This window comes from Lynx rufus, unplaced genomic scaffold (assembly GCF_022079265.1).
Source record: "Lynx rufus isolate CCGP_SWC_20201006 ecotype Redwood Valley unplaced genomic scaffold, mLynRuf1.p SCAF_2, whole genome shotgun sequence".
NCBI lineage: Eukaryota > Metazoa > Chordata > Mammalia > Carnivora > Felidae > Lynx > Lynx rufus.
In genome coordinates this window covers 198,932,478-198,951,091 of record NW_025814834.1, presented here as the reverse complement: position 1 = coordinate 198,951,091, position 18,614 = coordinate 198,932,478, and the positions used below count along the sequence as shown (strand labels likewise).

Genomic DNA, 18,614 nt, shown 5'->3' with positions numbered 1-18,614 from the left:
TTACTGACACTCTCTTTCTCTAAAATATGGGGCGCCTGGGTGGCTCAGTCGGTTAAGCAGTGGACTTCAGCTCAGGCCATGATCTCACTGTTCGTGAGTTCGAGCCCCGCGTCGGGCTCTGTGCTGACAGCTCGGAGCCTGCAGCCTGCTTTGGATTCTGTGTCTCCCTCTCTCTCTCTGCCCCTCCCCCGCTTGCACTCTATTTTCTCAAAAATAAACATTAAAAAAAAATTAAAAAGTAAGTAAATAAATAAAATAAAGTAAAAAAATAAATAAGGAAAAGAAAAAAGCTAGTGATATATGTAATTGCTGTACTTATGGGACTTTATTTACACATTCTCTATATAAGATAAGTTCAGCCTTCAGAATAAAACCGGTATGATTGACTAGCTATCTGTAGAAACCACCTACCCTAAGAGAAGAAATAACATATGGTGTGTGTCTGAGAGGACATGGAAAACCTTCAAATCCTAAAAAAGGAACCAAGTATCCCTTAAGGACTATAGCATACATTTAAAATATCTGTTTATAGAAGACCCAGGAATAGGCTAGGAAAAAGAGTATGGAATAAGTCACACTGTATGTGGTGAGAAGGCCTTACTGGCACAAGAGTATTCTTCTTAAACTAGTCTATCCCCTCAGTGTAGATGAGGGCATCAAATTCTCAGACCTTAAGTAAAAGAAGCCAGTCTCAAAAGGTTACATACTGTATGATTCCATTTGTATGATATTCTAGAAAGGAAACTATATGACAAAGAATGGTTGCAAGGACTTAGGAATGGAAAGAGGGTTTGTCACAGGAGTGCACTATAAATTTTGGGGGTGATAGAAATTGTTCTGAACCTTGTTTGTGGTAGCTATACAAATCTATGCAAGCATAAACATTCATAGAATTGTACAAAGTTAATTTCACCATGTGTAAACTTTAATAGTAATGTATCTTTTTTTGATGGGAATTTTTTCTTTTTTTGATGTAAGCTATATGCTCAACATGGGGGGGCTTGAACCCACGGCTCTGAGATCAAGAGTCGCATGCTCTACTGACTGAGTCAACCAGGCACCCCAATAATAATTTTTAAAGTATGAAAATTACAATACCTTAATGACACAAACCTACTGTCAGGTATAGAAGATGCCCTCTAGTGATTCTAAAGCTAATGGGCTCCCAAACTTCTCTCTGGGAAACACTGCATTAGCTATTAAGATGATCTAATTAAGTTCCTGTGCCCGGATTCCATATTCTCCATACAAGTTATAAGATAGAAAAGGGATGGGAAGTTACATTTTGGAAGTGGTCAATTTTCAAGTATTGTGGGATATCCAAGTGGGGACTTCTGAGGGGCTGGTCGTATACAGGGGTCTGGAGCTGAAGATCTGGGCCAGGAATATGGAGTCATCAGCACAGAGATGACAAAGTCATGAAAGCGGGGGTGCCTGGGTGGCTCAGTCGGTGAAACATCTGACTTCAGCTCAGGTCATGATCTCGCGGTTCGTGGGTTTGAGCCCCGCGTCTGTCTCTGTGCTGACAGCTTGGAGCCTGAAGCCTGCTTCACAGTCTGTGCCTCCCTCTTTCTCTACCCCTCCCCTGTTCACACTCTGTCTCTTTCTCTCTCTCTCTCTCTCTCAAAAATAAACATTAAAAAAAAAAAAAAAGAAAGAAAACACACCGTCTGGGAAAACTGATGGCATGAAGGCCCAGACAGGAAAAGGAGATGAAATCCTTCTGCTGAAGGGACTACCTTTAGACAAAAGCAAGCACATGTCATCCACTGTAACAGCGAAGGAGGCAAGGAGGGATGGGAATACAGCACAAGTTTTAGGTGGTGACAACACAGGAAGCTGAATATTTACTCACCAGTTACCACTCTAACAGTACAACAGAAAGTAAGGTCAAAATCTTTGAAATATTTAAGGAAGCCAACAGGTAAAGACAGACGCAAACTGGGTAGCCCCCCAAAACACTTCCCTTCTACTGGCATTTGCTGTGTCCAGAAACTGCTAGGTGCTCTAATGCATTAGGTTCATTTAATCCCCACAACAACCCTAGAAGGTAGACGTTATTGTTACTGTTGAGAGGCTTATAGAAGTTAAACAACTTGGAGTCATAAAAAACTAGAAAATGATAGGACTGGGATTAGAATCCAAGTCAATTACTCAAAAGCCAGAGCCACACTGTACTGCTGTATGGACTACTGCCACTCTCTATGACATCATCACTTCCCTCATTCTTAGCTGTGGACTCCCCAAAACTTCCTTTCCATAGTCTCAAAAAGAAAGATATGCTGAGAGATTGGAGCTGAGAATCACAAATTGCTTCAGTGTTATCTCATCAGGCCATCACAGTGAGAAAAAAAAAAGTTTGCAAATGTCTTTAGGCAGGGAATGCATTCTTCATGTTCACAGAATCCACACACGGGGTTTCACAATTCACATTAACTGTCTGGTCCCTGATGGCATTTACATGAGCTGCAATGCAACCTTTGACTTCTGTCAATGAAGACAGGACAGAAGGAAAACAAGATTTAACTTACTATCCTCCTTGTAGTTGGTATAAAGTGGAAAGCTACCAAAATCTCAGAAGTTTGAAAACATTACCTCTGAGAGTGAAGAGAGGTGAAAGGGAAATGTAACACAAACATTAAACATACCTTGATATCATTGTCTATTCCCCCAGAAATAATCTGATCACTTGTGTCATTGAAGGTCACAGCTAACACCTGGTAGGTGTTCTGAAATGTCTGGATGGCTGCTTTCTTCCGGATGTCCCAAAGCTGAAGCAGAGGAACAAGAGGGTCTATAGTCAAACATCATTCTAAGACGTAATTGCATAATACATCTCGAAATCCAAGGACTTTGTACAGGTGAATACATTTTTAATAGGGATCCTGTTCAGAAACTTGTCTGGATTTCCTAGTAACACGGTGAGAAGTGACCACAATTTTGCCAATGTATCTGAAGGCTGGGAGAACCAATCACTTTGGTTGTATTTTCAGATTCCTTTGTTAAAGTATGAATATAGTTAATCAACACGCCTTAGAATGGAAATCCTCTACTTGTTTAGTTTATATTTAAAAAAAATTTTTTTAATGCTTATTTTTTGAGAGAGAGAGACAGAGAGAGAGAGAGACAGAGCATGAGCATAGGAGAGGCAGAGAGAGAGGGAGACACAGAATCCGAAGCAGGCTCCAGGCTCCGAGCTGTCAGCACAGAGCCTAACACGGGGCTCGAACCCACAAACTGCGAGATCATGACCTCACCTAAAGTCAGACGCTTAACTGACTAAGCCACCCAGGCGCCCCTAGTTCATATATTTTTAACATAGCAAGGATATCAGACCAGTGTTTTAAAAATTTTTTTTTCAACGTTTATTTATTTTTTGGGGACACAGAGAGACAGAGCATGAACGGGGGAGGGGCAGAGAGAGAGGGAGACACAGAATCGGAAACAGGCTCCAGACTCTGAGCCATCAGCCCAGAGCCTGACGCGGGGCTCGAACTCACGGACCGCGAGATCGTGACCTGGCTGAAGTCGGACGCCCAACCGACTGCACCACCCAGGCGCCCCAGACCAGTGTTTTTAAACTGGAGATCCTAACTCATTAATGAGCTGTGGCTTACATGAAAAAATACAGAGAAACTTTTCTCATCAGCAAAAATGGAAGAGCAGGGAATACTAAAAGGCTGTCCCTCTACAAGAGCAGAGAATTATGTGACAAAAAAACTGACAGAACCAACTTTGTCAGAACTCTCGAAACTAATCAGAAGCTTATAGCAGCCAGGCAACTGCTTAATGAGGAACGAACCCTCCCGAATCTTACAGAGTTCTGTAGCGTCTTAACTTACCCTGGCTCCATCTCTTCCGCAGCAATAGCTTTGAAGACAATGGCCCACATCCCCAGGATAGGTTCCTGGTACCAGAGGGAGCAGAAGGGACCTTACTCCTTATTCTCAAAGAACTGTGGTGGTTTTTAACTGTCTGGTGGCTCCCTGAAGGATGAGCTTAAAGGGATGGACTTTACTTTGCCTAACTGGGAACGCTTCCAGGGCAGAGACATTGGTCTACAACATTTAAAGGCAAATGCATTAGCCTCTGCTGTCTGGAGCAAGGGATGGCAATTGGAGCAAACCACAGACAAAACAAAAAGCTTGTGAGGAAAGCTGGGGAATGAGACAATTTGGAGAAAAGGGGCGTCGAAAAGATGACATATTCCTAGGACTCTAGAAGGCCACTTGCATGCCCGTGTCTGGACACATGCTCAGAAAAGCCCTGAGAAGGCCCTAAGCTCTCCTCTTGCTGACCTGCACAGGCTCAAACCTGTGCACAAGCAAGAAGTGAAGCCTAATGCAAAGTTGTAAACGGCCTGGCTGAGAGGCAGAGACAGACCCAACACGCACACAGAGCAAATCTGCAAAGACCAGGAGTTTTTCTTTTAATCACAAGCCATTAAGAAAATCTCTACCAAAATCATTAGTGAATTGCCAAGCTAACGAAACCGAGATTTGAGTGGCTACGTACGGCAAACTACACAGACTTTACAAAATCAGTTCAGAAAATTCATCAAACAGCTACAACAAGGAGCAACAGCAAACCCCAGGGGGAGAATCTAATTTCTAGAGTTACCACATTATAATATTCAAATGTCCAGTTTTCAACAAGAAATTGTGAAGCATGAAAACAAGCAAAAAAGTATGGCTCTTACAGAAGAAAAAAGAAATTAAATCTTTTAAAAAATGATGGGACAACTGGATAACCATACCTAAAATACGAAGGCAGACCTTTATCTTACACCAGATGCAAAAATTTACTCCACATGGATCAAAGACTCAAATGTAAAAATTAAAACTCTGAAATTCTTAGAAGAAAACACAGGGGTAAATCTTCATGGCCTTAGATTTGGCAATGAATTATTAGATATGACACCAAAAGCACAAGTGACCAAAGAAAAAATAAACTTCATAAAAATTAGAGACTTTTAGGGGCACCTGGGTGGCTCAGTCAGTTAAGCATCTGACTTCGGCTCAGGTCATGATGTCACAGTCCTTGAGTTTGAGCCCCGTGTTGGGCTCTTTGCTGACAACTCAGGCCTGGAGCCTGCTTCAGAGTCTGTGTCTCCCTCACTCTCTGTCCCTCCTGTCTCTCTCTCTCTCTCTCTCTCAAAAACAAATAAACATTTAAAAATTTTTAAAAATTAGAAACTTTTGTACATTAGAGGATGGTATCCAGAAAATGAGAATACAACCAAGAGTGGGAGGCATTATTTGCAAATCACATACCTGATAAAGATCCAGTATCCAGAAAAAGAAGCTATGGTTCAACAACAAAAACACAAAGAGTCCAATAACTGGGCAAAGGCCCTGAATAAACATTTCTTTTCAGATGATATAAGTGCAAGACAAGATGCTTAGCATCATAAATCATTTGGGAAATGCAAATCAAAACAATTAGATGTTGCTTCACACTTACTAGTGGGGAAAAAAAAAGAAACCACAGAAAATAAGGGGTGCTGGTGAGGATGTGGAAAAATTGGAACCTTCGAACATCACTGGTGGAAATATAAAATGATGTGGCTGCTATGGAAAAGTCTGGGTGTTCCCCAAAAGGTTAGAGTTACTCTTTGACCCAGCAATCCTAGATTGCTCCTAGATATATACCCAAGAGAAATGAAAGCAGGTGTTCAAACAAAACCTTGTACACAAATCTTTGTAGCAGTGTTAAAAACGAATCAAGTATTAATACATGTTACAAGGATGAAGCCTGAAACATTAAGCTAATCAAAAGAAACTAGACACAAAAGGCCACATATTGTACAATTTTATTCCCAACAGAGACAGTAAGTACATTATGGTTGCCAGGGGCTGGAAAGCAGGGAAAAAGTACTGACTGCTAAATGGGTAGGAAGGTGCTTTTTGGGGGTGCCAAGAATATTCTGGTATTGGATCATGGTGATGATCACACACACTGTGAATGTACTAAAAATCACTGAATTGTACATCTTTTAAAATGGTTAAAATGGTGAATTTTATATTATGTAAATTTTACCCTAATTTAAAAAATATATAGAAAAGATAATGTCACATATAGAAGAGGCTGATACATAAACACAGACATACTGAGGGGAGTATATACTGGGTCACAGTTTAAAATGTATTCCTTAATGCAGATTGAGATTAAAAAAATATTTTTAAATTACTACACTTAGAGGATCTAGTTTAACTCCAATTTTTATGGATGAGCAAACTAAAGCTCAAAGAAGGAATTAACTTGATGACAAACACCCAGCAAGTCAATAGCAAAACAAGGATTAGAATTTAGTACTGTCTGATTCTGTTATGTTCATGTTATATTAACTTAAACATACTAAAATATATGCTAATTTCTTATAACGACTAAAGTAATCTACACTTGTTTTATACCGTTAACTTTTTAATGGCTACTTGATTTATTAATAATAGAAGATAGGGGTGCCTGGGTGGCTCAGTTGGTTCGGTGTCTGACTCTTGATTTCAGCTCAGGTCATGATCTTACGGTTCGTGGGATGAGGCCCCGAGTTGGGCTCTGTGCTGGCAGTGGGGCGCCTGCTTGGGATTTTCTCTCTCCCTTTTTCTCTGCCCTTCCCCTACTTGTGCTCTCCCTCCCTCTCTCAAAATAAACACTTAAAAAAAATAGTAATAGTAGATAAAAATTAGGTATAACGAGACACCTGGGTGGCTCAGTTGGTTAAGCATCTGACTTCAGCTCAGGTAGTGATCTCACAGTTCGTGAGTTTGATGTCCCATCAGGCTCTCTGCTGTTAGCACAAAGGCTACTCCAGATCCTCTGTCTCCCTCTCTCTCTGCCCTTCCCCCGTGCTCTCTCTCAAAAATAAAATAAACATTAAAAAAAAAATTAGGTATAACAACTCTAGAATCCCGTACCCTAAACAATTAGGCTCTATTTTTAAAAAATAAATTTATATAACACGGATCTACATTTTTTTTAAAAGATTTTATTTTCGAGTAATCTCTACATCCAACATGGGGCTCAAACTCACAACCCTGGGATCAAGAGTCACATGCTCTACTGACTGAACCAGCCAGGCACCCCAACATGGATCTGCATTTATAGAGTGTGGATAATAGGGAGGGCCTAGAGATGTTTCTTGCCTTTTTTTTATTAAAAAAAAAATTTTTTTTAACATTTATTTATTTTTGAGAGACAGAGAGAGGCAGAACATGAGCAGGGGAGGGTGAGAGAGAGATACAGAATCTGAAGCAGTCTCCAGGCTCTGAGCTGTTTGTCAGCACAGAGCCCAACGTGGGGCTCGAACTCACAAACTGTGAGACCATGACCGGTGTTGAAGTTGGACACTCAACCGACTGAGCCACCCAGGCGACCCCCCTTCCTTTCTTTTAAAGTTTTTTTATTTACTTGGAGAGACGGGGAGAGGGAGAGAGGGAGGGGGGGAGAGGGAGAGAATACACGCATGTGTGTGTAGGGGAGGGGCAGAGAGGGAGACAGAATCCCAAGCAGGCTCTGCACTGCCAGTGTGGAGCCCAACTTTGGGCTCAAACTCGAGAGCCACAGGATCATGACCTGAGCTGAAAACAAGAGTCCGATGCTTAACCTAATGAGCCACCCAGGCACCTTAGAGATGTTGCAACAAATGACTGACAGACTTGGTAAGGTGAACCGTGATGTTTTAAGAGTGTGGGTCATTTCATTCAAATGACAAAGACTGGGGTGATGGTGTCCCAAGTTTTACACACATGTCATTAAAAAAAAAAAAAAAAGATGGGTGCCTGGCCGGCTAAGACGGTGGAGCATGTGGCTGTTGATCTTGGGCCCCACACTGGGTGTAGAGATTACTTAAAATAAAATCTTTAGGGGCGCTTGGGTGGCTCAGTCGGCTGGGCACCTGACACTTGATTGGGGCTCAGGTCATACTCTCACGGGTCCATAATCTTTTTTTTTTTTTTTTTTCTTTGACAAGAATTTATCTAGCTCACTTGTGCTTAAGCACTACTTTTCACAAACATACATGGTTGAAAATATATGTTACATTCAAAGACCTAGAGAAGAAAAATTCCTACAATCTTCCACAATAATCGTTTTACAAAAATTTTTTTTTAAAAAGTTCTTTATCCTTATAATTAGGGGCACAGAAATGTTACATTTCCACCTTGTACATAGCAATTCTTATATATCTGAGTAACAACTTTAAATTTATCCTCTTCTACTTTTTTTTTTTTATATGAAGTTTATTGACAAATTGGTTTCCATACAACACCCAGTGCTCATCCCAAAAGGTGCCCTCCTCAATACCCATCACCCACCCGCCCCTCCCTCCCACCCCCCATCAACCCTCAGTTTGTTCTCAGTTTTTAACAGTCTCTTATGCTTTGGCTCTCTCCCACTCTAACGTCCTTTTTTTTTTTTTTTTTTTTTTTTCCTTCCCCTCCCCCATGGGTTCCTGTTAAGTTTCTCAGGATCCACATAAGAGTGAAACCATATGGTATCTGTCTTTCTCTGTATGGCTTATTTCACTTAGCATCACACTCTCCAGTTCCATCCACGTTGCTACAAAAGGCCATATTTCATTTTTTCTCATTGCCACGTAGTATTCCATTGTGTATATAAACCACAATTTCTTTATCCATTCATCAGTTGATGGACATTTAGGCTCTTTCCATAATTTGGCTATTGTTGAGAGTGCTGTCACGGGTCCATAATCTTATGGTTTGGGAGATCAAGCCCCCAGTGGAGCTCGGTGCTGACAGGGCGGAGCCTGTCTGGGATCTTCTCTCTCCATTGCTCTCTGTTCCTCCCCTATTGGTGCACGTGCTCTCGCTCGCTAGCTTGTGCTCTCTGTCTCTCAAAACAAATACTTAAAAAAAAGGAACCAGCCATAGAATCTCAGGAAAGGCCTTAAGTTTACATTCAAATCTGCGGTAAACAAGCAGTCTGGGTTGTTATCTCTGTGCCAACAAGGATTCCTCCTCCCAATTCTCATGGTTTGGAATGCAAACTCATGAAAACATAACCTAAAAAGGCTTAGGTTTGGTTACTCAGGTAAATGGTCCAAAAAGAGTGCTTCATCCCTCTTCTGGAGAACCAGTACCTAACCCCTGCCCACTAATTCCTCTGGCTACAGAATCATGTCCAAACCTATTAGTTTGGAATTCAAGGCTTTGATAATCTAGCCTCTCCGTAACTCTTCCAGATTTAGTACAATCTTTGTCTTAATAATCTCTACACAGATCAAATCAACCTTTGATTTTATCCTAAAAGCTAAGGTAGTCATTTAAAGCTTGATTCAGGGGCACCTGGGTGGCTCAGTGGGTTAAGCGTCTGACTCTTGATTTTGGCTCAGGTCATGTTCTTGAGGTTCGTGAGATCGAGTCCCACGTTGGGCTGCGTTGACAGCACAGAGCCTGCCTGGAATCCTCTCTCTCTGGTCCTCCCACTCGCATGTGCATATGTGCTCTCTCTCAAAATAAATAAATATTCAAAAAAAAAGTTTGATTCAAATATTTAATTTCTTAAAAGATTTTATTTTTAAGTAATCTCTATACTCAACGTGGGGCTTGAACTTCACAACCCCGAGATCAAGAGCCAAATGCTCCACTGACTGAGCCAGCCAGGTGCCCCTGATTCAAATGTTTTAGAATATTAGTTCCAGATGACCATCATTTTTAAAAGACTATTTTACTTTGAAATATTCACAAACTTACACAAAAAGTTGGAAGTAAAAGAGAACATTTTTGTTGCCCGAATCATTTGAGAACTGCTGACCTAATGTCCCATCACTCCTAAGTACTTGAGTGTATTTGTCCTATAAAAATATATATAATACATATAACATATACAATCCTGTATAATTTCAGCACAATCAATCAAAATGCAGAAATTAACACCAACACATCACTACCAACCGGTTCTCAGATTTCATTCAAGTTTCACCACTTGTTCCAACATGCCTTTTATAGAAAAGATTCAGTTCAGAATCATGTGTTGAATTTAGCAGTTATGTTTCTTTAGTTTCCTTCAGCCTGGAAGAATTTCTCAGACTTTCCTTGACCTTGACACTTCTCAAAATTATAGGACAGTTATTTTGTAGGATGTCCTGCAATTTGGGTTTGTCTGATGTTTCCTCATGATTAGATTCAAGTTATGCCTCTTTGGCAGGAATATCACTGAAGTGATGCTGCATTTTCAGTGTATTTTACTGAGTGGCTCACAATTTTGTTTTGTCCCATCATGAATAATGTTCAGTTTGATCATTTGATTTAAGATATTCTTTTGACAAGCTTTCTGCACAAGATGTTCCAGGTTCATCTTGTACTTTCCCTGCCCAGTCCTGAAACAGGGAACCCTGGTTTCTTCAGTGGAAAATGGTGTTTAAAGGCCAAGACCTGCACAGTAGATGTGTTCATTGCTTTTGGACCGTTGTTCCTAAACCCTCTCAGTGGACAGTTGCCAATATATCCATACACAGGTGCGCGCACACACACACACACACACCTGTAAATACCCATTTACATCTCCCATTTCTTCTACGCCTGTTTATGTATTGAATGTTTATCAGTTCACACTGACACTTCCAGTTCAATACCAACAACACAAGATGCATTTTAGTTTTCCCTCCTGCATTGGTAACTCCTTTCTCCGACAATGAGAAACCTGCCTCCCGTTATTATATTTACTTATCTGATCAAGCTTCGTGAATGTAACCAATCTCCCACATCCTTTTCTACCCTTCTCCTCTTCCTTCCCTGTTTGAACTGTGATTCCCATCCTGGGCTGATCTTATGTGAACCCCTCCTCATCCCATATGGGTCATCCCTTTGTATGAATACCCCCTTCACCCTGCTCTGGCTCTAATATCCCTCTCCAGGCTGCCTTTCCTCAGGAATGCTAGCCTCAGCCCCAGACTCCCTACCCAAACTGCTCCCACACTATGTGGACACCCTCAGCTCAGGCTGTGACACCCATACTTCCCCCTACTCCACTAACGTACAGATGACCCTTTTATTCTGCTAGGGTACCAACTCTCCATGCTGGGCTGCTCCCCGCTCCAATTCCCTATTCTGGGCTACCGACCCTGTGTTATGTGGTTGCCCTCCTCACCTTTCTCAGTCCCCATCTCCCTACAATGGACTGCCCCCAACTTGCATGGATGCTCTCCTCACCTCACTTGGGCCTCATACTCCACTCTGGGTCACAATGGCCCACACCTCCACCTCTAACCTGAAAACCTTCTGTGTCTTGGTCTACATAATGGCACTAAGACTGAATTGTAACAATTTGTGTTTATATGTATGTGTGTATATATCACATCTATAGTAATATATATGCCTTAAACATATGATATGATATAAAAATGATTTTCTAAGTACTTTACCAGAAAGAATAGATTGCTAAAAATATGAAAAAACTGTGAAAAACAGTATGAAATATTGTTAAAAACAACAGAAAAAACTACTAGTATGGACAATGCTCAGGATGCCATTTCTAGACTGAAAATGCAAGCATTACCGAAAGCTTTGTCTTCTGTTGCGAATCCTGATACGTCAAATGCAACACAAGGTTTCCCCCCTTAGAGAAACAGAGGTTATTAAATTCCTACACCTACAAACCTAAAACAGAAAATAATCAACAAAGCATTCCAACCTGATAACTAACTAAAAGGCATATGTAAAAGGCTGTTGACAAAGCATTAATTATAAAAAATATGTTGAAATTAAGAATAAGGAATTGGTTAAAAAAGTCACCTTTAGTTGATGTGACATATCGCACACTAAGATAAATATTAGCTTGAGTGACAATGTTAAAACATTTATTTCAAATCATGTTTAATTAGAGGAGAAGAGAAGCAAGAAACTGAAAGGAGGACAGAAAACACAAACATGTACTCACAAAGGAGTAGTTGAAAAAAGAAAAGCCGAGGAGAGACAGAAAGGCAAACATGAGGAAAGAGGTAAAGAAGAGGCAAAATGAGAGAAAGTAAGAGAAAAGGTGAAGGAAAGCCAAAAATAAACAGGAGTGAGTTCCCAGATGTTGATAGAGCAGGCCCTCGGTAAAATTCCTTAGGGCCCTGTCGTCTCTTACCACCTTTTGAAAGGCCCTTTGGCGAATCAGTTTACAAAGAAGACTCTCCAACCATGGCACACGGAGATTAAGAGCTCTGGGCTTTGGAATCATTCCTAAGCCATACACTCTCTTCCTAGCTAAGCACCAGGCCCCAAGTGACTGGGTTTATTATAAAAATGATTTAGTAGGACAGTATCTCCAAGCAGATGATTCAGTATGTCAGTGTCACCACTTTAATTATGAAAAGAAAGCAAATTCATTTTAAAAAGCAACAATCACAAGGTTAGTGTGGTTTCTCGGATATACTCCTTTCAAGTCCCTCCTTGTTTAATCACTAAAATACTTCCCAGAGTATCAAATTAGTGCCAAAGAAAGAATAAAAATGGTGGTACTACAGAGTAGTATGTCCTTGTGTGCTCTTGAAATAAGTAATTATTTTTAGGCCTCATTTTCCTCATTTGATAACGAGGATGCAGTGGTGAACATAGCATAATGTATAAACTTGTTGAATCACTATGTCGTACATCTGAATCTAATGTACCATTATGTATCACCATATTCAAATAAAAACAATAATAAAAAAATAAAATGAGGATGCTGGATGAGATCAATGGCTTCCAAAATGTCAGACCTGCTACATCAAGTCATGTTGAGGAACATGTTTAATAATCCTGGTTCGTGGGGCACCTGGGTGGATCAGTCAGTTAAGCATCCGACTTTGGCCTAGGTCATGGTCTCCGATTTGTGAGTTAAGTCCCACACTGGGCTTTCTGCTGTCAGCACAGAGCCCACTTCAGATCTTCTGTCCCCACCCCCATGCTTTCTCTTTCAAAAATAAACATTTTACTTAAAAAAATTTTTTTTAAAACATTTATTCATTTTTGAGAGACAGAAAGGGACACAGCGTGAGCAGGGGAGGGGCAGAGAGAGAGGCAGACACAGAATCTGAGGCAAGCTCCAGGCTCTGAGCTATCAGCACAGAGTCCAACATGGGGCTCAAACCCACAAACCATAAGATCATGACCTGAGCCAAAGTCAGACACTCAATTGACTGAGTAATCCAGTGCCCCAATAAACATTAAAAAAAAAAAAAAAAAAATCCTGGTTCTTAAAAAACACGATGTCATTTACATTAGCACCCAAAACAAAAGAGAAATAGTTAGGTATAGATTTAACAAAATATGTACAATCCAAATGAAGGAAACTTCAAAACTCTGATGAATGGCAGCACCTGGGTGGCTCAGTCAGTTAAGTGTTCAACTTTTGGTTCGGGTCATGATCTCACAGTTGGTGGGTTTCAGTCCCATAGAGGGCTCTGCGCTGGCAGTACGGAGCCTGCTTGGGATTCACTCTCTCCGTCTCTCTCTCTCTGCCTCTCCCCTGCTCACACTGTCTCTCTCAAAATGAATAAGTAAACTTTAAAAAAATAGTTTAAAAAAACAAAACAAAAAATCCCCAAAAAACAAAACTCTGATGAACAAAATCAAAGAACTAAATAAATGGTTTCTCCATGTTCATGGATAGGAAAACTCAATATTGTCATTCTCAACTTTATAAATTCAATGCAATCCCAACCAAAATGTGTTGTGGAAATCAACAAATTGATTCTAATGTTTATGTGGAGAGACAAAGACCCAAGATTTCCAACACGATAGGAAAAGAATGGAGGAGGAGGACTGATACTACCTGACTTCAAGACTTACTATAAAGCTACGGTAATCAAGACAGCGTGGTACTGGGGAAAGAATACATCAGTGGAAGAGAATAGAGAGCGCAGAAGTAGAACCCCATAAATATAGTCAACTGATCTTTGACAAAAGAGCAAAGGCAACACAATGGAGCAAACAGAGTTTCTTCAACAAATGGTACTAGAACAACTGCACATTCACATGAAAAAACATGCATCTAGACACAGACCTTGCACCTTTTACAGAAACCAATTCAAAATGGATCACAGACCTAATATAAAATGTAAAATATAACTCTGAGAAGGTAACAGAAGAAAACATAGATGACCTTGGGTATAGCAAAGACTTTTAGACACAACACCAAAGCACAATCCATAAAACACTGATGAGCTGAACTCCATTAAAATTAAAAACTTCTGGGGGCGCCTGGGTGGCTCAGTCGGTTAAGCATCCCAACTTTAGCTCAGGTCATGATCTCCTGGTTCATGAGTTCGAGCCCTGCATTAGGCTCTCTGCTGTCAGCACGCAGCCTGCTTTGAATCCTCTGTCCCCGCCTCTCTCTGCCCCTTCCCTGCTGGTGTGCTCTCATGCTCTCAAAAATAATCAAACATTTTTTAAAAATTTAAAAAAATTAAAAACTTCTGCCTGCTAAAGACAATGTCAAGACAATGAGAAGACAGGCCACAAGACAGGGAGAAAATATTTGTACATCTGACAAGGGACTATTATCCAAAATATACAAAGAGCTCTTAAAACTCAACAATAAGAAAACAACATGATTGAAAAAAATGAGTTAAAGATAGCAGACATCTCACCAAAGAAGATACACTGATAACAAAATGCATATAAAAAGATGCTCCATATCAAATGTCATCCCGAAAATGCAAATTAAACCAACAATGAGGTACCACTACATACTTATTGGAAGAGCCAAAATCTGAAGCAATGACACCACCAAATGATGATGTGGCGCAATGGAGACTCTCGTCCATTGCTGGTGGGAATGTAAAATGGTATAGACACTTGGGAAGAGAGATTGGTGGTTTCTTTCTTTCTTTCCTTCTTTTTTAAGATTTTATTTTTAAGTAATCTCTACACCCAATGTGGGGCTCAAACTTATAACCCTGAGATCAAGAGTTGCACGCTCTACTGACTAAGCCAGCTAGGTGCCCCAGATTGGTGGTTTCTTAAACACATTCAGGGGTGCCTGGGTGGCTCAGTCGGTTAAGTGTCTGACTTCGGCTCAGGTTAATATCTCACGGCTTGGGAGTTCGAGCCCTGCGTTGGGCTCTGTGTTGACAGCTCAGGGCCTGGAGCCCGCTTCGTATTCTGGGTCTCGGTCTCTCTCTGCCCTTCCCCCGCTTGAACACACATGTGCTCTCTCTCAAAAATAAAAAACATTAAAAAAAAAAAACCTAAACATACTCTTACCATATGATCTAGCAATCATGGTCCTTAGTATTTACCTAAGAGAGTTGAGAAACTTAGGTCCACACAAAAACTTACACGTAGATGTTTCCAGCAGCTTTATTCATCATTACCAACTCTTGGAAGCAACCAAGATATCCTTTAGTAGGTGAATGGATAAACTGTTACATCCCGATGATGGAATATTATTTGGCACTAAAAACAAATGAGCTATCAAGCCATGAAAAGACATGAAAGAATCTTAAATGCGTATTACTAAGTAAAAGAAGCCAATTTCAAAAAGGCAAAACTCTGAAGACAGTAAAAAGATCAGTGGTTGCCAGGGGTGGGAGGGATGAATAGAAGGAGCACAGACAATTTTCAAGGCAGGGAAAATACTCTGAAATGTACCACAGTGATGGATACATGTCATTATATGCTTGTCCCAAACCACAAAATGTATAACACTAAATGTGAACCCCAACAAAAACTATGGACTTTGAGTGATTATAATGTGTCACTGTAGGTTTATCAATTGTAAAAAATGTACCACTCTGGTGGGGGAAAATGAGGGAGGCTGTGCATGTGGGGGCAGTGGGTATATGGGAAATCTTTGTATCTTCCCCTCAATTTTGCTGCCAACCTAAAGCTCTTCTAAAAAAAATGTCTTAATTTAAAAACAAAAATTCCCTTGGGGCGCCTGGGTGTCTCAGGTGGTTGGGTGTCCGACTTCAGCTCAGGTCATGATCTCACGGTTTGTGAGTTCGAGCCCTGCGTTGGGCTTTGTGCTGACAGCTTGGAGCCTGGAGCCTGCTTTGGATTCTGTGTCTCCCTCTCTCTCTGTTCCTCCCCCACTCACACACTCTCTCTCTCACTCTCAAAAATAAAGATTAAAAAAAAAAATTTTAAGAAAACAAAAACAAAAGCCCCCAAAATTCTCACTCCAGACCTACTGAACCAGAATCTGGGTATTTTTAACAGGTTCTTCAGGTGAGTCTGATATGAAGACAGGTTGGAAATCACTGGACTAAATAAATGACCCAGTTACTAAACCACATATTGACCTTTTCATATAGTGACTATACTTTTACAACAGCTTTGGAAGACATGTATATTACGGTCACTGTTCTAAAGATTGAGAAACAGGATCAGGAAAGTGAACTACCTGAGATCACATAATTAAGTAAATAGCTGAGTCAAAACTTCAATTTGGGTGATTCATGTCGTTTCATGTCACAATGGTTCCACATGGTTCTAATATTTATTATTCTAGAGGATACTTAAAACGTATTATTTTAGGGGTGCCTCAGTCGGTTAAGCATCCAACTTTGGCTCAGGTCATGACCTCGCAGTCATGTGAGTTTGAGCCCCGCGTCGGGCTCTGTGCTGACAGCTCAGAGCCTGGAGCCTGCTTCAGATTCTGTGTCTCCCTCTCTCTCTGCCCCTCTCCCCTGTTCATGCTCTGTCTCTCTCTGTCTCAAAAATAAATAAATGTTAAAAAAAAAAAATTAAAAGAAAAAAACGTATTATTTTAAAAGGCCTCTGTTTTGAGAAATGACCACTAAAGCAAAGTTGTGGAGAGGAGTGTATAGCACAAGTGGAAAGCAAGATACGTTCCCATTATGTAACCTTAGAAACTGCAACAGACAGACAGACAACACCCACCTTAACTGTACCATCATCACTGCCAGTGCAGACAAGCTGGGGGCCCCTCCTGGCTGGGTAACAGGAATTCACAAAGGAAGTATGTCCTTTCAGCCTTTTAACCCTCTCGCCTGTCTCACTGTCCCATACTGCCACAGTTTTATCTGTGGATGCGGAGAAGAGCATACTACAAGAAGAACAAAAAAAGAAATAAGTGAAGAAAAGCAATGGCAACCCACCCCCTCCCCGCCCACACACAACACTTGCCAAAACGTGCCATTCTTTAAGGCCACTGACAGGTTGTGCTCTGACAGTTTGACACATGATGCAGGAATGCTTCACCCTCCCTAACAAAATCCTGCTGGTTTTCTAGACCCAGTTACAAGGTCTACTCTATGAAATGTCAAAAAAATTTCCTTCTGTCAGTCCCCATGATGTATTACAACCTAACACCAGTAGTTTTCTCAATCTTTTTCTCCTTTGAGATAGACAACACTTAAGACATTTTCCCATCTGGAAATGTTTAATCACTCCCTGCTGCAGAGTGAAGACACACTGTAGCAATTCCTGACCTGGTGGCTCAGTAAAGTTTTTACTTTGTTTCCAAAAATGATTTCTAAGTTATAATTGATTTCATAAGGCATTCTTTACTCAAATACTAACAGGGAAAATGTATACAAGGTTATGTACCAGTTGATTCTGGGACCCTAAGATTTTAGAGGCCAGAGGTATAAAACAATGAATGTTCACTAAAATACCTAATAGGATTAAATGACTTTGTATGATCACATTTTTATATTACCTAGGTTATTGTAAAATTACACGGTCATTAAAATGTTTATGATAAAATGTATACTATGATACAGATACAACAGGTGAGTAACAGTAAGGAAAAAAGCAGCAGAAAAGATCACACATGAAGCTCTAACGTATACGAAAAACCAAATGGCTTCGAGTAGGAAAAAAACTTGAGAAAAACATATCATAAGATTAACAGTGATAATCTTTGGAGTGGTAGGAATATGGGCTATTTTTTCATTTATGTTTTTGAGTTTCTCAAAAGAAACATGCTATTGTTTTTATTAAAAAAAATAACTGATATCTGCATATGCAAATTACATTTTGTTTTGTTTTAAAAAGAAACAGATTTGCCTGAGCTGTCGATGTTAGGTGATAGAGATGTATTCATATAGGCATACATGGAGCAAGAAACACCAAACTTGGCTTAACAGTGATAGGATAATAAAGTAGCTGCTCAAAATGCAGTAGTTTTTGATGGCATAGTCTCCTGAAAGAGAAAACTCAAGGATGCAACGTGAAAGGATGCCGAGACAAGTTAGTAGAAGAGCTGTCCTTCCACTGTGCGAACTACTCACCTGCCATCGGTATTATAATGCAGCTCCATCACCGCCCCACTGTGTCCCTTCAATGTGGCATAGTTATCACAGTCACCATAGACATTCCACAGCACTGTCAGGGAGACAGGGGTTCTGTGATCATTACTACGCAAAAGAAAAGTCATCATTGGCCACAGAAAAGGTACTTCTAAATTTATCACAACAGTTCTGAAATTATACTCCCTGGGAGTATTCTCCCGATTGGTTCTCCCAGCTGGACCGATTTTCCTGACACTAAAACAAAAGTAATGCCATATTTTCATATTTCATAAGGTTGAAAAAATTAATTTTTTAAATCTGAAAGTTTTCTGCTGTAATGTTAAAAAAGTTGGTACTCACTCCTACATGTCTGCTATGAGTATAAGAGAACTGCAAAATGATGGCACTTACAGAAAACCCAAGAAGCTGC

The 18,614-nt window shown here is 40.4% G+C and overlaps 1 protein-coding gene across 1 annotated transcript in view; it reads right to left on the bottom strand.

The window, feature by feature from the left end:
• The window catches only part of SNRNP40 (small nuclear ribonucleoprotein U5 subunit 40), a 34,497-nt gene that overhangs the window by 12,031 nt on the left and 3,852 nt on the right, over positions 1 to 18,614 (bottom strand). The window contains exons 3-5 of the mRNA XM_047084685.1: positions 18,185 to 18,278; positions 16,830 to 16,995; positions 2,649 to 2,771 (exon numbers count right to left, since the gene is read on the bottom strand). Coding sequence (XP_046940641.1) covers positions 2,649 to 2,771; positions 16,830 to 16,995; positions 18,185 to 18,278 — 383 coding nt within the window. The remainder of the gene's footprint in view (positions 1 to 2,648; positions 2,772 to 16,829; positions 16,996 to 18,184; positions 18,279 to 18,614) is intronic.